General features: G+C 37.8%; 1 protein-coding gene across 1 annotated transcript in view; it reads right to left on the reverse strand.

Moving 5' to 3' along the window:
* astn2 (astrotactin 2) overlaps positions 1–16,940 on the reverse strand; it is a 274,357-nt gene that overhangs the window by 218,078 nt on the left and 39,339 nt on the right. The window contains exon 2 of the mRNA XM_084935333.1: positions 4,098–4,285. Coding sequence (XP_084791459.1) covers positions 4,098–4,285 — 188 coding nt within the window. The remainder of the gene's footprint in view (positions 1–4,097; positions 4,286–16,940) is intronic.

Here is a 16,940-nt window from a genome sequence, read left to right on the forward strand (position 1 = left end):
ATGAATATCTGTTTCTGTCTGCTCCTGTCATATGATGGAGAGAGACTTTGTTGGAGAGGGACGGTGAAAAGCAGAGTGAGTTGGAAAACGATTGCTTGAGTGAGTGAGAAACTGACAGCTCAATGCCAGAAGAATAGAGTACTCACACTTCAGTCTGGCCCAGAACTGACAGCATCAGACATAATGATGTTCACTCAAAGGAGGAGACACCTTAGGGTCATAAGGCCAAACTGGCATACCTTGGCTGTATCCCAATTCCGGGTCTGCAGCCTTAAAGGCCGCATTTTAAGGCCGATTACGTCACAGCGACGTGACGAAGGCTGTCCCAATTCGAAGGCTGCTCAAAATGCGGTCTTCAAATGCGTCCTTCATTTCCCTGAATTTTAAGGATGTGGCGGTGTAGACTTCGTGGCCCAACATATCCCAGAATGCATAGCGCGGCGGTGGGTGTGGATAATTTTGCCAAAAAAAAAAACAGCGGATGAGGGGTGCCCGAAGAGTAAACTTTAAGTAAGTACTGAATATTATGTCACTTATTTATGTGCAAATGTCTAATAACGAAGAACATTAAAACATTACTGTTGGCCACATGTCGGCAAAGTTATGTGACAATAGTGACGTTTGTACTAACTTGGTTTTAAAGCCTTTACTTTAAAATATACGCTGTTCAATAGCTGAGCTTAATCTTACAGAGAATGATCAAAGCTCATGTAGAAACAAACAAACAAATGAACAAAAGATTTTCTCCTTCATTTCTATCAAACAATGCTGTATGAAACGTTTCCAGCTGTTAGTTTCATGGTTGCTAGGCAACCTGGGCAGCGCGACGGAGGCTAGACCGTCCCATTTCACAAGCCTCGCACTTCCGGCCTTAGCGGTCTTTGAGTACGCGGCCCTTGTGGACCGTTAAGGCTGCGTACTTTAAGGCTGCAGACCCTGAATTAGGATACAGCCGTTGTGTCCTAGTCTTACCGCCTTACTGTGCTTCCATTCACTTTTTTAAATTATTGGGATCCCAACATATGAGACTGTCACTACCTGCTTAGCACTAGAGCTGATTACGATGACCTCCAGCTAAATATAGAATGAAGTCCAAGCAACTGTTGATATATAAACATGCTCAGCCAGTCCATTGATTGTTCTTAATCAATTAGGCAGTTATCATTGTCACTGCCATTGCCATCTCAGTTATAGACCACATTTTATATTTTTTTTTAACAACAAAACAGCTTTGCAGTTAGGTTAAAAAAATCCTTGGACAATGACTTTTTAAAAATGAATTACATTTTTAATGACTCTGTATGCCACCACAGTGGAGTTTTCAGCAGACAATCAACATGTTATTGAAGTGCAGATTTTCACTTTTTCTTTTTTTGTTTGTTAATTTTTATTTTGATCATGTAAATAATATACAGAAGTTCATTTAGCAAAGAAAAGAAAAATGCTATATAAAATAAAGCAAAATATATTTCAATATTGCTTCATCTGTTCTGATTCAGTTATATATCGAAAATGGGTGGGAAGGATGTAAAAAAACAAAACAAAACAAAACAAAAAAAGCATTTTATTAACTGTTATACCAATTATACCAATTTTTGTGCACAGACCCTTATTTTTTAAAGATTAAATTGGAGGAGATGAAATCAATATTGAAATGTGGTAAAATCTGAAGCATAGCACATCATCTGTTCAGTATGGTGGCAGCATGTTACAGCATGTTCATATACAGCTGCTAATGGAACAGGTCATTCGTGTTTATTGATGACTGCTGACAGAAGTAGGAGGATGAATTCTGATGTGTATAAGGCTATATACTCTGCTGAGATTTAGCCTAATGCCAAATCATTGCAAAGATTTTTCATGGCAGAGAAATGGGATATTCTCTAACAGCCAAATCAGTCACTTGAATGCAACCTTGTAGGACATGTTTTTTCAATTACAGCTGAAGGCTAGGAGACCCTGCAAGACCCTCTAAAAGTGCTGTCAGTAAAGGCCGAGCAAAGCATCTCAAAGGAGGAAACAGTATTTGGTGATGCCCAGAGGTTCTCTACTGCAAAGGATTTTCAAGTATTAAAAACAATACTGATATTAAAAATTATATCAGATCAATATGAATATCAAATGGGCCTGGCAAATGTATAAAAATGTCTCCAGTTCATAAACAGTTAATGAAATACTCTTGTCAAATCCTTGGAAATAAAGCTGAAAGTCTGAACTTTAATCACATTTTGAATGTTTGATTTAAAATTAACTTTGGGGGCTGATAGAGGCAAAATTACATAAAAAGGTGCCAGTGTGCAAAAACCTACATACCTAAATATAAATGTGCACAGAAGAAGGTTGTAAAGTTGGATTGGTAATTTATATTCTCACTGGGAGTTAATTTATATGGGCCTTTAAACTGTGGAAGTACCTAACAATCCTCCTCTGCCATTCCATTATGGCTTAGCTTACACTAGCAATTTGGCTAAGACATCTAATCCAAAGTTAGTTGGGAAATAACCCCACATCATGCCAGGACTCTGATAAGTGGTAAACAAAATGGAGGGACATCTAGTTTCTCTTTTTTTTTTTTCCTCATACAACAGCAAAAAAGGTAGATAGATGGTGACTAAGTTGTCAGTGTTAGATTAGCTTGTGACATTGCCTTCCTGCTACACAGAAGTTACAGTTTCACGATGGAAATGATTTCTAATTTGACAAAAAATATGTACAAAAAATGGCAAAATCAAAATGAAGGTCATTACACAGATAACTGCTTGCGGTGTCAGTTATGCAATGAAAAACACACGGTAATGTTCACTTTCAGTTCACGTTCAATGGATGTAATGCTGTTTTGATAGCCTTCTGCACACCCTTTCAGTTAAAGTGTCCCTAAAAGTGTTCTGAGGGAGAGTGAGAAGGAGATGAAGCTGAATAGAGCCATGAGAGTAACACAGAGGTGTGCACACAGCGAGAATGTGGTGCACAGAGCAGAGAGGGGAGAGGGGAGGGAGAGTGGTGGGGTGTGCAAGGAGAGGCAAAGCAGAAAAAAGCCAATACAGAAGAGATGCGAAGTATGAGACCTGAAGCCTGAAAAATGGGAAATGTGTGGAGAATGTGAATTAGTAAAGTGAAGAGAACAGAGTCTAGAGTGGACAAAAAAAATAAATAAAATAAATAAGCAGTAAGAAGCCGTAAGCTGGAAGTGATAAAAACACTCAAAAGTACTGCCTTCTGTAACTTTTAATACATTTTTTATTATTATAATAACTGCATTATCCTTATTTGTTTTATTTTTTACCCACTTTTTAAAAGCGAAGAGAGAGTATGCCCGCATAAAGCACAGAATGTGGTGAAGAGTTTGTTCTTAACTTAAGGAAAAACATATTTTGGTACAGCAGAAAAGAATGGTGTAGAAATCAAAATTAGTGGAGGTGACTTGTAATGTGCATTTTGGTGTAGGTAGAAACTAACACTACTAACATAAAAAAATATATATATATGGATTTGTATCTAGATAAAGCTTGGTAGAAATGAAATGCATATCTGTCACTGATCAGTGATGATTATTCTTTATTGAACTGAATGATCTTCAATAATAAAGAGGAATAAAGAGGAGGAGACACTGCATGACTAGTAGTAGGTTGGTTAGTAAATTAGTGTATTATCAGCTACAGCAGTATAAGGTTTTGTGGATTAAATTGTGGATTAAATTTTTGCTCATACTTTGGTCTGACAAAGAATAAAATGCAATGCAGTCTCTACAAAATGGAAAGATTTTGTAAAAACCTTTTTAAAATATGAACACCTATCTGGCTATCTGTGTGTAGGCCTTAGAGCGCACCATGTGATTTCAAAATTGACATTTTATTTAAATGACCTTTTGTTATGTCACAGTAATAAAAGCACAATATTAAAAGAATGAAATAAATAAATAACAACAAAAGAAAAAAAATAAAGGTCTGCACACGTCAACAATTCAAAAGCTGGACAAAACTTTGGAGGACCACAAAGGAAAAGATATATTTCTATTTCTGCATACAGACAGTTGCCATGCTGGACATGCATTCAAAGCTACAACCACAGATATTTCACTTTTAGTGTTTAGAACTTACCATAACTGAGATGTGTAGCAGATGCATGTGTTCATGCAGCACGTGGGCCGGTTCCCGGGCAGTAGGTTGTGTGGTCTGAGCTAAAAGCTCAGACTCAGTCATGGACACATGGAAGTACAGTGTCCCATTTTCCAACCACTGCTGCTTCCAATGTACCTGAGAAATTTCTTCCCCAGTACCAGACATCTCTGAAAAGAACAAAGAGAGAGAGAAAAAAATGGTTTTGCTTATTTTTTGTTTTTTATGAATAAGATAATGCACATGGACTGTCTGTGTGTACAGGACACGTTTTGCTAAGGTTACTCTGTAAGGAAAACACATCCATTTAGTTGATCTGAAGAAACTAACAAATAACGGTAACATCATACGGGATTATGTGTGCATATATTTTGTGCATGGCCTTGTCTCTGCACGCACAAACAGTCACTTCCAACTAGAAATCTAACTTCTGAAGATTATAGATTTCTTAGGTTCTGTTACAGCTGCGCAGCTGATTTGGTGAGAGTTGCTGTCAAGCCATTTCTCTGCTTAGCTGCTTTGCAATCCTTATTATGACAACTTATTAAGCCATGGTATTAGTTAGAGATTTGTAGAAATTCAAAAAGACTAAGTGGAAGTCATCACAAATATTTCAGCCATTACAACCAATACATCGCTTCAATTACAGATAAAATTAGTCACAGATGGAAAAGGATTATCCATGCTCATGTCCATTTGTTTACACTATTTTTCCCCATTTTCTTTTTATTTTCCTGTCACCCAAAAACAACAGACTCAAAAGTCTGCCAAAACTTTCAATGGGCAGATAATGGGTTCATTAAGCTCAATTTTAAACATATATATCAGGAACAGTCGCAGAAACGCTGTCACTGCCCTTCTTCTTATCTGCGTTAATCATCCTATATTATATAAACCACCAGCTTCAGGCTAGTATTTACTTGAACTATCTAACAAAGGAAAGAATGAAAGGAAAGCTGGAAAAGTTTATAAGGAAAAGTGTGCAGGAAATGTACGAACGGAAAAAAATGACACACTCAGTTGAGTTTTATGGAGCAATGGAAAAAGGAGATGAAAAAGAGCAGGGAGATCACTGGTTTATCTTGATATGGATCATGGCACAAGAATCTAATGCTATCAAGTGGGAGTGGCTGCTCAGTAGAGCAGTACTGAGAAGCCTAAGGGAGCCTCCGATTGCAAAGCTTGATACAGTATTTGTCATGTGGCTGGGTGACAAGGGCACAGACATCTACTGACATCTTCTATCGGTGGCAGGTAGCAAATGACAAATGGCTTTGGATACAGCTGGTTATTAACCCGCTGACTCTGGGTCAGAGGACACGGGCAGCAGGGGAGGGTTACATGAGCTGTGCTCAGCACTGAGACAGGCCTTTAGGTGCAGGGGGAGAATGCGCAGAACAGACACTGCATAAGAAAATGACACAGTTCATCATGGTAGAAATCATGTTGTCATATGCACAGTTATAGTTACTTAAAAATATAGTCGTGTAGACCACAATTAATAACTTTTTCCCTATTTTATCCTTTTTACTAACTGTCGGGGGGGAGGGGGACTGCACAGAGGCAATCATTACATTTCACAAGCACAAATAATAATATTTTTGGTTATGATGATGATGAATAATTTGACAGTTTATACATAAATCCAATAAAAAACTGCTTTCAGTTATAATGCACATCTTAAATGCAGCTCTTCTCTGTGAAAGTGCACTTGAAATGTCCACACTCTTGCAAAAGACCTGGGAAATGCTGTATAATTTTGCTGACTATGGCTTATGATAAAATTTTGTAGGATGTGACATTCTTAAATCCAACAACTGCTGCCTATTCATCTCTTAATGTTTAATCTGTAGGATGAAGGGAGAGTGCTTGACCTCTCACACCGAGAGATGGTAAAGTTTTGTCTGCTGGGCCACCAGTAACATACCTCCTGCGATGCTACTGTCTCCTGCCAAGCTCCAGTCAATCTTACCTTTCTTACACATTTTGTTTGTTTCAGGTTGTTTTAAATGACTCTGATTTTACACAACAGTGACAATGAGTTTGATACAGATTAAAAGTGTTCCTGTGTGGAAAAGTAAAAGACACAGTTTGCAGTCACATGCAGAATAGATGGGAAGTTTCTAAAACAGTAGATGCTGTGAGGTTGTTGTGTATCTCTGTATGATCATTATGCAGATGAGGAAAGACTATTTTAAGACAAAAGAATGGTGTGTGTGTGTGTGTCTGTGTGTGTATGTGCGTGTGTGTCTGTCCTTGTCTTTTGTTTTATGAGGCTTGTCATTGGGCATGAAGCCAGACGTTAGTGGGACATAGGTGTATGGCCTCAAGGTCTACTTGTAATTCATTAGGAGGCACATTATTAATGTGTACACGTGCATGAGTGCGTGCACATGTACACACTGGTTAAGTGTGTACACGTAAGCAATACTGCCAAACTGTGTCCAAGGACAGCCCAAAGAAATTCCAGTATTGACGATTTCATAGACTAGGAAAGAAATGTCTCCATGAATCACAAAGTAATTATGGCACATCTTGATTACTGGACCCTTAGAGTGTGAAAACCTCTTTTAAAATGCTTTTGACTTTTTTATTGGCTATCTGTTCATAAAGTTTCAGTAGGAGATGCTATAAAATACATTATAGAAATTCTGTTATTCGCATATGTCTGATTCTGCAAAAAACTGGCCATGAAACACTATGCAACAAAAGTGAAAATACTGATTTGGCCTCTTTTAACTTTTCATAAGTTTGCCTAACAGTTGGAGGAGAACTACTGAAAGCTTAGCTTAAAATCCTTGATAAAGTCTTCTTATTCTTTTCTAAATCCTCTCTGCAGGTACTTAATGTATAAATGAAATCTATTCAGCACTCATTGTCAGCAGAACTCTTATTACAAAACCTGGTGATCATAAGTGCTCACTGTGCGTCTTACTGTGTTTCTCTCTTTGCCTAATTTAATCTGCTTCTCCTCAAGGATCTTTCATCTTTTCCTCCTCAATTTGCAAGCCTAGACTAGAAGTGCTGAGTTCAATTTTGGACTTACTGTAGTTTCCACATTCTTTTAAATTTTGCCTTGAGCAAGAGTGATTTCCACTTAGGATAGTCTCTCAGAGTTATACTTTTGATGACACTGAGGTTTTCCACCAACACAGAGTAAGAACAGTAAGGCCTGGATGACAACACAATAGCTCTTCATTCTTCCTACACAAAATACTCAAAATAGTAATAATAATAATAATAATAATAATGATAATATTAACAAAGAAAAGATACAATAATTTGTAACTAGTAAGAATCTGTCTGGGTTTTGGTTTGGGGTTGGCGACGGAGGGTTGAGACACACAATACACTGCTTTTCTGTTACAGTAAAATACTGACAACTCAGCAACTTAAACATGGAAAACACTTGAAATGTTACGTTAAGACATGCAGGGATTTTTTTGTTTTGGTTTTTTTTCCCTCCCCTTTTAATCTGTAGTGGTTCAGTACAGAACCTATTTGGGCTGTGGCTTAACCAATTAGCCAATTAGCGAAAACACCTTGTTAAATGTCAGTTGGTCAGCTCGTTTATTTGTGAAGGTGTGATTGGTCCACCTGGAATTTTTTCTCTTCCTGTTTTTTATTTAAACACAAACTGTTCGACATTTTGCAATGACCTCATTGAAGCCCAAAAGCCAAAATGCGTTGGTCACTTAATAAAGTTGTTCCCTATTACTTGAAGTGTCGCTGGAGTCATCACGTCATCAGATCTTTGTCTTCTCCATGCACCTTGGAAGTCTGTGAAGTTGGGCCAGAAATATTTGTTGCTAACAGCTGGAAATGGCATAGTTAGAATGCACTCAAACTCCTCTGTCATTTTTAAACCTGTAACTGTCTTTTTATGCAAAATTTGCAGTGGGCTCATTTATGTCTCTAGTGGTTATTGGAGGAAAACACATGTAGATGTCTCAGAAATTGCCAAAACAGTGGATGAAGGTTAGTTCCAATTATTTACCACAGAGAGCAGTACTCAGTGGTGTTAGCTCCAACCCCTCCATGTTCCCAAATTGGATAAATGAAAAAAATAAAAAATAAAAATGGATGAATTGTGAAAAGACCTAAAATGGGTGAAATCAATTTAATCTGGCAACCATATTTATTGTACAAATCTCCTTCACTGTTATCCAAAAATGAAATACACATTGAAACATTTCACCGTGTACGCTGGAAGAGTATGCTGAACAGCAGTGCAAAGATGTGCAATGATGTCTTCCAGACATCAGCAGCAAAATCTAGGAACTGCTTGCTGACCATGAATGACACACGCACAAAAAAGATTTTAACATAGTGGTGGTTTGGGCATATTTTTCTCATTCAAAGCTTGAACTCATTTAAATACAATATCTCTAAAAATCTATGAGCCCACACAGTCAAAATCTAATTCAGTGTCAATGGACCATCTCCAAAACGTATTACCTAAATACATCTTCAAATCAGTTTTCAGTGCTTTTATTTCCAGCTCAGGGAAGAGCAGCAATTTTGAAGATACTGACTTTGCTATCAGAAATTTTGCTTTAAATTGAAGATGCAGTGTCCTTTAAATTCAGACAGCCACACTGCTTACACCTTACAGTATGACTCCTACTCCTTCTTCAATATCACAAGCAGAGATGGGCAGTAACGCGTTACTTGTAACGCGTTACTGTAATCCGATTACTTTTTTCAAGTAACGAGTAAAGTAAGGGATTACTATTGCAAAAACGGTAATTAGATTACCCTTACTTTCCCGTAGGAACGCTGCGTTACTGCGTTACAAAAACCGTGATTTTTTTGCGAGAATGTCTCATGACAGTGACGTAAGCAAGTGCGTCATTTGTGACAACAGCTGTGTGCAGATCAACAATATCGAGTGCGGGAGAGAGTAAGAGCGTGCAGCGTTTAAAGCGTGGAAGTACTGACCTTACTTTAAGTTTGATTCCATAAAAAGTGACAAAAACATTAGTGTCTGTTGTGTGTGGGAAGAAAACTTCTTTTTACAGCGAAAAACCCTAAACTTCCCTAGCAAGCACCGAGTGCGCAACGACGTAACGGGAAATTCACAGAGAAACTCGCGGATTCTTCAACTGACCGCTGCGGCACACCTGCACCAGGGTAAACCTCCGCCTACGCCACTCCTGCTTTACAGGTGAAAATAGAGCAAAAGGACCGCAAGTCTTTGACTTTATTTATTTTCTGCTGTGTTTTACTTGCATCTATTTGAAAGAGTGAGTGTAAACACAAAAAAAATTTTGCTTGATGCATGAAGTTAAAAGATTAAAACTAATAAAACAAGTTTTAAAAAGGGACTTTTCCATTTGATTACATTTTGTATGATGGATTATGTAGAAAAAGTAGAATTGGGCTGAAAGATCTATCGCTTTATCACCTATTCAGGTTGTAAATCGTGTTTTTAAAAAGTAACTAAGTAACTAAGTAATTAATTACTTTTGAAAATAAGTAATCAGTAAAGTAACGGGATTACTTTTTGGGGAAGTAATCAGTAATTAGTTACTGATTACTTTTTTCAAGTAACTTGACCAACACTGATCACAAGTACTAATAGAAGCACAACTAGGTTGTATAAGTCCCTACCTGAAGAAGTCTGACAGACGTGAGTTTAAAATAGATCTTGTATCTAATTATAAAGGCGCTGATTAACATATGCATGCCCATACATTCACACATTTTTCTGCTTGCCTACAAAACAACTACATGTTCCCAAAAGGTTAGCATTCATCATTATAAAGGTGATCATAGCTGTGCAGTGTCAGTGATTGTGCAAACCTGACAGCTCCTTGACAGTTCGTCAGCTCTGCAACAACTACATGTCATCAACATTTACTTTGATGAAAGCTGGCACCCTAAAGGCACTTTGCTGCCTGTCATTACATATGTGGCATAAAGTGTCACTCTATGGCTGATTGCACACCACATCTCACTGCTTAGGCTGCCTATAGTACGGATGACAACACAATAGGCAGATGAAAATTAAATAATTCACATGAGAAAAGGATGGAATCACTGGCTTCAAATTTCTCTGCAGAAAATGAAAGCGAGGACAGAAAAGGAGAGGTGAGAGTGTGTGTAACAGAGAGGCAAACAGAGTGGGAAACAGAAAAAGGGGAGAAATATTTAACAGTCTGACACTCATCAGAGGTATTCAAGTATATTACATACCTTCTAGACATTCAAATTCTGCCACAAAACATTCCTGTCAGCTGTGACAATGGCACATTTGGTATGTTTTCATTTCAGCTTCACACAACTGTCGACTGTCAATAGAAAATGTTCAGAACAACCAGGCTTTAAAATTGTGTCTTTCACTAGCTGCTGCTGATGTGATAACCTTGTAAAATACCAATTACCATGTATAATAACCCTGAGTGCAGAGGACTATCTAGGCAAATCTAGGATGGGCTACAGTAGCAGGGTTCTCCTTCCAGTTTAATACCCACGCCACCCTAATGTCTCATTATGAACACTAATGGAATAGCTGGAATTCACATAAAGATCAATTGAAATGAGCACAATTAAAAAAGCATAAGGGTTTTTTTCAGAAAATGTCAGTGTTGATTACACAGAGCTTCCACACACTTATGGTGATCACACTAGGTATAACAAAGTAATACGTTAGTGCGTTAACGATGATTTTTACATCGTTAAGTTCTGGACTTTCTATCGATCATTTAAATAAGTGAAAACAAGTAAATGAGAAAGCAAGTACAGAAAAAGCTGTAAGTACAGTTCCACATTCAGCCCATCAGACTGTTGCTGTACTTCCTCGCTCAATCTGCACTGTGGGATCCAATTCTGTTGACTCAACACCTGTTCCTCTGGATGACCTGGTTTTCACCTCACTTCCCCACATGCTCGCCACTGCAGAGGCCACTTTATACTCTTCAATGGCATTTCACAAAATGAAATGTTAAAAGACAAACATATCTACTAATAATATCATCAGTTTCTACATTATTACCTATTATCCCGGTAAGTTTTTAAAAAGGGTTTGAAGAAACTTCTGTGATGATTAAATGTGCTTAATGTAATGGTACTCTCTTAATGGGTCTATTATGTGAAACCATCTCTAAATTAATCAGAACTTGGTGAGTATGTTTAGTGACTATTAGAGTACATTCTAAATGCATATCGCTACTGCACTGCATACAGAATATAGCAAGGAAAACACCAATTACAGTTAATCTGTGCTGTAGGAAAACTATTACAGAACTTAAAACAATAACAACAATTTTGTCTCTGTATTTCTTTAAAAGCGCCTCTGAACAATCTTGTGCTAACGAGAACTCCTAACAGTGAAGTACCACTAAAGCTTTATAGCTGATGTCTAAACCCATGCTACCTCCCACTGCGTTCGATCACAGCAGCAGCTGGTGGACTGTGAACTGACCACCTCTTTCAGAAAACCAATTGCAATTTTTGAGCCATCACCAGTCAGGCTTCCAGCTTAAAAGAAAAGCTGACTTGTGATTTGAAAACAGGTAACCGAGGTTTGGTTAAAAATAGGACAGAATTGTAGTGAGTGACTTAAATTGAACAGATCGTTCATACATTTTCCCCCCACAGCAAAAATCATAGAAGTTAAGTGAAAGTATCTGTTCACATAAAAGGGGTTTTCAACATAGCAGGTGTGCTTTAACTTTGTAATGCTCAATACTTGTAAAATCAAGTTAGAACTCATTGTTATCTTACAATTTACACACTTTGTCACTCTGTCAAGAACTGGAGTAAGAAGTATCACAAAACAATTAAAAGAGAGCCACACAGCACAGAACAAGCCAGGCAGAAGTAGGAAGCACAAGATTTCAAAGGCTCTGGAAAGAAAAGTGGTGAGAGGTGTGTCTGAAGACCCCAGGACAACTGTCAAGACAGTGAATGACTGGCCAAGCTGGGAATTGAAGTTTGTTAAAGAAAAACACCACTAGAACCCTGCACATGAAAGGACTGCGAGGTTGGAGACCAAGAAAAGCAGAAGATACTCCTTCAAATCAAACTGATGTATGGTAAGGACAACCTTGAGAAAGATTACACATACTGGAAATGTGTCCTTTGGTCAGATGAGACAAAACTAGAGCTCGTTGGCCACATAGTATGCTGCTTGTGTTTGGAGAAAAAAGGGAGAGACATACAACCCAAAGAATTACACAACCAAAGAGTTGTACCTTACCCACCGGGAAACTCAGTGGTGGGAGAATTATCCTGTGTAGATGCTTCAGTGGTATCTCGAACTGTGAATTTCATCAGAGTGGAAGAAATCACGAAGAAAGAAAGATATATCATTTTTTTGAAAGAAACCCTCAAACAGTTAGCAGCATAACTAAACAAAAGTTACTGCTGGTGAAGAACTACCTCAAGACTGAAGTGACTGTTACTGACTGGCTTTAATTCTACTGAACATCTGTGGAGTGAACTGAAGACCGAGGTCCATGCCAGAAGATCCTGGAGGAGGAAAATCTGGAGGACTTTCAGAGATTTGCTGAAATAAGAACGAACTGGAATTGCTCAGGACACATGGGGGTTAATAATTCTGTCCTCATTTGTACAGTGCTGTGAAAAAGTATTATTGACCTGAAATTCATTGTCACATAATTACCAGTTAAAAATATAAACCTGAGACTACAGTCTCATGCACCCAGTGTTAGGTGTAATGTGTTGCAAAATAATGCATTACTGTAATCACATTGCATTTTTCCGCAATGCAGTAATGTAACTTGTTACTGTACTAATTTCAATATTTACAGTGCAGTTACAATTATGCAATCACTTGCACTACAAAGGTTCTTCAGTTACCTGCACACCGGACAGAAAGAAAGTGTCAAACAGACAATCATTTTTCTCCCTACGCACGTCCTGCTGCAGTCACCTGATTTTAGTTCGTGTGTGTGCAGGAGGATAATGGTGAAGTGGTAAAGCAATACAGCTTTTTCAAGAACAGAACTATGGACATAACTTTTAGTTTTATTGCACAAAAGGACAAGAGCGCAATGATAAAGTGGAAACTGTATCCAGGAAACAACTGCAATATACTGCTAACACAACTTCTGCTCTTTGCAAGCATTTGCACAGACAGAATGCTAAAGAAAAGTTCATCTCTGGCTCTCTTCCAAAGTATGTCTTTTATCCTGTCTTCCTTCTCTCACCCCCATTCGTCATGGCAGATGGCCGGCCCTCCCTGAGCCTGGTTCTGCCGGAGGTTTCTTCCTGTTAAAAGGGTTTTTTTCCTTCCCACTGTCGCCAAAGTGCTTGCTCATAGGGGGTCACATGATTGCTGGGTTTTTCTCTGTATGTATTATTGTAGGGTCTACCTTACAATATAAAGCGCCTTGAAGCGGCTGTTGTTGTCATTTGGTGCTGTATAATTAAAATTGAATTGAACTGAATAGCCAAGAACCCGGAGAGATGATAAAGCTGTGAATGCCAAGCAGCCAGATTAGTATCAGGTAAAAAACTGATGATAAGTCAGCCTTGAAGCCTCCATTTCTACCTGTTCATATTTCTGCCATAGAACTGCTGTAGCAATGGCTTTGAAGACTCTTTGCATTGTGTTGTCAGGTTTGTGTTCATACTTGGGCTAAAAACTAAAAGAAAGATCATATGTGTGTCCATATTAGCATAGAGATTTGTGTTGTTGTCTGGGACTGTAGCCTAAGGTTTATATGGTTAACTGGTAATTAGAGTATGTGACAGTGTTTTCAGATCATTTATTGGAGTAACAAGAAATTAATGTAAAGAGTAGTATAACGAATTACCCCAACACTGCACACACCAACACAAATCCACATCCTAATGATGATACACATACAATCTTTCTTTTAGTTTTCATGGTGTTGAAGGTTTTGTCATCTATGTGATGCAGTCTTGGAGCTTTGGGGAAGGTTCACCACTGCTCACAGTGTTCTGCAGCCTTCAGACCTTTGAACATTGGCCAGGTTCTATTTAACTTCTTCATTCAGCTGATCTAGCAGTAATCAGTTCTTGGTGTGGCTAATGAAACTGAACTCAGATTTAAAAGAAAACTATGTTAACCCAAGTTAATTCACAATTTAAAAAGATGGGGTAACTACTTTGTCCCACAGGGCCAGGTAAGTGGTGGCATAACAAATTAAGTCACCATTTAAACAAGTTGTTTTGTATTTAATTGGGTTACATTTGTCTTACACTAAAATTCATTTGATGATCTGAACCATTTAAGTGTGACAAAAATGCACAAAACTCCAAAACAAAACAAAAAACAAGTTAAATACCATGAAAAAAAAATACTTTTTTCAAAAATGTTGTATTATTTTTTATTTAACTAACTATAGATATTGTTTAACACTATCCAAAGACAAATGCAAAGCAAGAAAGGCACTATAAAACAAGATTTCTTTTATTGTTGAACTAACAGATCTCTAAGGAACCTTTTTGTTAAGAGCTAAATTCAATAAACACATAGCTGTTTGTCACTGACCGCACTGTGTGGCTCAGCTGAGGCCTGGATTATCTCTCATTAGCATTGAATACACTATATTGTTTGTGTAACTATCATATCATGCCTGTGGGTGTGCAATTCCATGTGCATGCCTCCAGGTACTGTGTATGTATATATCTACATCTATCTATCTATCTATCTATCTATCTATCTATCTATCTATCTATCTATCTATCTATCTATCTATCTATCTATCTGCTCATGGCTTCATGACTTCACTAGAGCTCAAGTCATGATCATCTTCATTTTAAATATAAGTCAATATATTATTTTAATTTCTTTAAATGACATGTTTATTGGGTATTTAGGTCTAAATAGAAATTGACTTTTCTTCAGAACATTACCATCCCACTAAAAAGTACTTCAAGAGTAATGTGTGGCTCTATAAGCACTTTGCTCATTGTGCTTTTTGGGATTTGCAAGGCAGAGTGCCAAAAAATGAGCAGGAGCCCTCCTATTCGTAATGTACTTAAAGTGACACATTAACAGGATAAACAGTCCCCTTATCTGCTGAGTGCATAGGCTTCTTCTAAAACACTACAATCCCATTAACAGGACCTATTCTGATTTCACATCTCTCCCATTCACTCCTACTATATGTAAAGCTTGTCCACTGATGGGAGTTGTCTGCCAGTGCCAATGTGGGAGGCTTCAATATAATAATACACACATCAGAATTTACTAATCCTTTGTTTTGGTCTCTTCAATTGAGACCTTGGTCAAGTTCAGTAAGTCACTCACAGTGAAGTCTGTTTCCAATTAAAGCTAAATAAAGGAAAAAAATAATCTTAACACATACTGTTTAAGAAAGCTTAAATCCTCCTAATATGTAATGTGAAGGATAAAACCACTGCAGTTTTCTTGTTGCAAGTTATCAATTTCTGTTTATTTATTTATTTTTTTCAATTACTTATCTTTCCTTAGTATTCAAAGGTATACTTGTATACTAAGAAACGGGTCACAATTGAAATAGCTAAATATTTACTGATGGCACTGAATGTTTAGAAAGTGAAGTTGTGTGGGGGGGAAAGGAACAGAATGTAACAACGATTTCACAGTTTGCAATCAAATCATACAAGTAAAAGTAAGCTCATCCACGCAGTCTCTCATTAAATTGGAATTATTAAAGTAAATCAACAATACACTGATAAAGTGTATATCTTTGATTATACTGACTAAGTTATTGCTCTAAACAGAAAATAATATGACAAATATAAAATAAAATAAAAAGTGCAACTGTTATTTCACTTCCTCTTTCAGGTAGAATTAATGTAGCATGGAGGTCTGGGAGAGTGCCTGTGGAGCAGCAGAGTGGGGTGATAGTTCCCATTTTCAAAAGAGGGACATGAGGGTGTGCTCCAGTTTCAGGAGTATTACGCTGCTCAGTCTCCCCTGGAAAATGTATTCATTTCAGGGTGTGGGGAAGGAGGCTCCAGCTGATTGCATTGCTCCTACTGAATCCAAGGTTTGACAAAGTCTTTCCTGGCTGTGGAACAGCGGACCAAATGATCAAATTATTAAATTATCTTTGTAAAACTTCTCAAGGTATCAAGGGAGTCTGCAAGATAAGTGGTTCCAGGTCCATTGCCATGGCCCATAATGTCCTTGTATAATAAAGTGGGAGTTGTGTCTGCATCCTTGTAACTAACCATAGGTAATTTGGGCATCTGTTAAGATGCCTCAAATCATCTCACTTTGGAGGGTTTTGAAGCAACTAGGAGAAGACCGAGGGTCACGCCATATATTTCATAAGGCTTGGGCAGGGAAACGTCTCTTGATCCCCCATAAAAATCTCCAAAGACTAAGAAAGATTTTTGCATTCTGCCATCATGACTTGTGCATGTGCTTCCAAAGGAAGCACTACCTTCTCACAACAAAAAACTGCTGATGGCCAGTGTGAAATGCCATTTTTGCAGTGCAGACCTTTTTTTTTTTTTACATTACTTATCCATGTCATCATGTGCCACATTTGCATGGCACTGGCCTAGCTGTTAGTTTGACAACTCAAGACTTTCATAGTAAGGCAAATGTCCACACAACATAGAAAATTCTTAGTGATAGCATGTTTGCAGCGTGCATCTACAGTAATGTTACCATTAGCTTTGAATGTAGGCCCAAAGGTCAGTGCTCTGTCAAACGTGCAATGCTGAGGAACACCACTCCAAATTAAATGAATAAATAAATAATTGTAAATTCTCCTTCAAAGATTTGAACTCGGTAGTTTTGTAAGCACGAAAACCACACAGAGAGCTACAACTCCTAAAATATGGGTAATACTATGCAGCCCTTTGCATTCATTGGCTCATCTAACTACTCAG

This window comes from Perissodus microlepis, chromosome 7, assembly GCF_051167445.1.
Source record: "Perissodus microlepis isolate ML-2025 ecotype Zambia chromosome 7, ASM5116744v1, whole genome shotgun sequence".
Classification (NCBI taxonomy): domain Eukaryota; kingdom Metazoa; phylum Chordata; class Actinopteri; order Cichliformes; family Cichlidae; genus Perissodus; species Perissodus microlepis.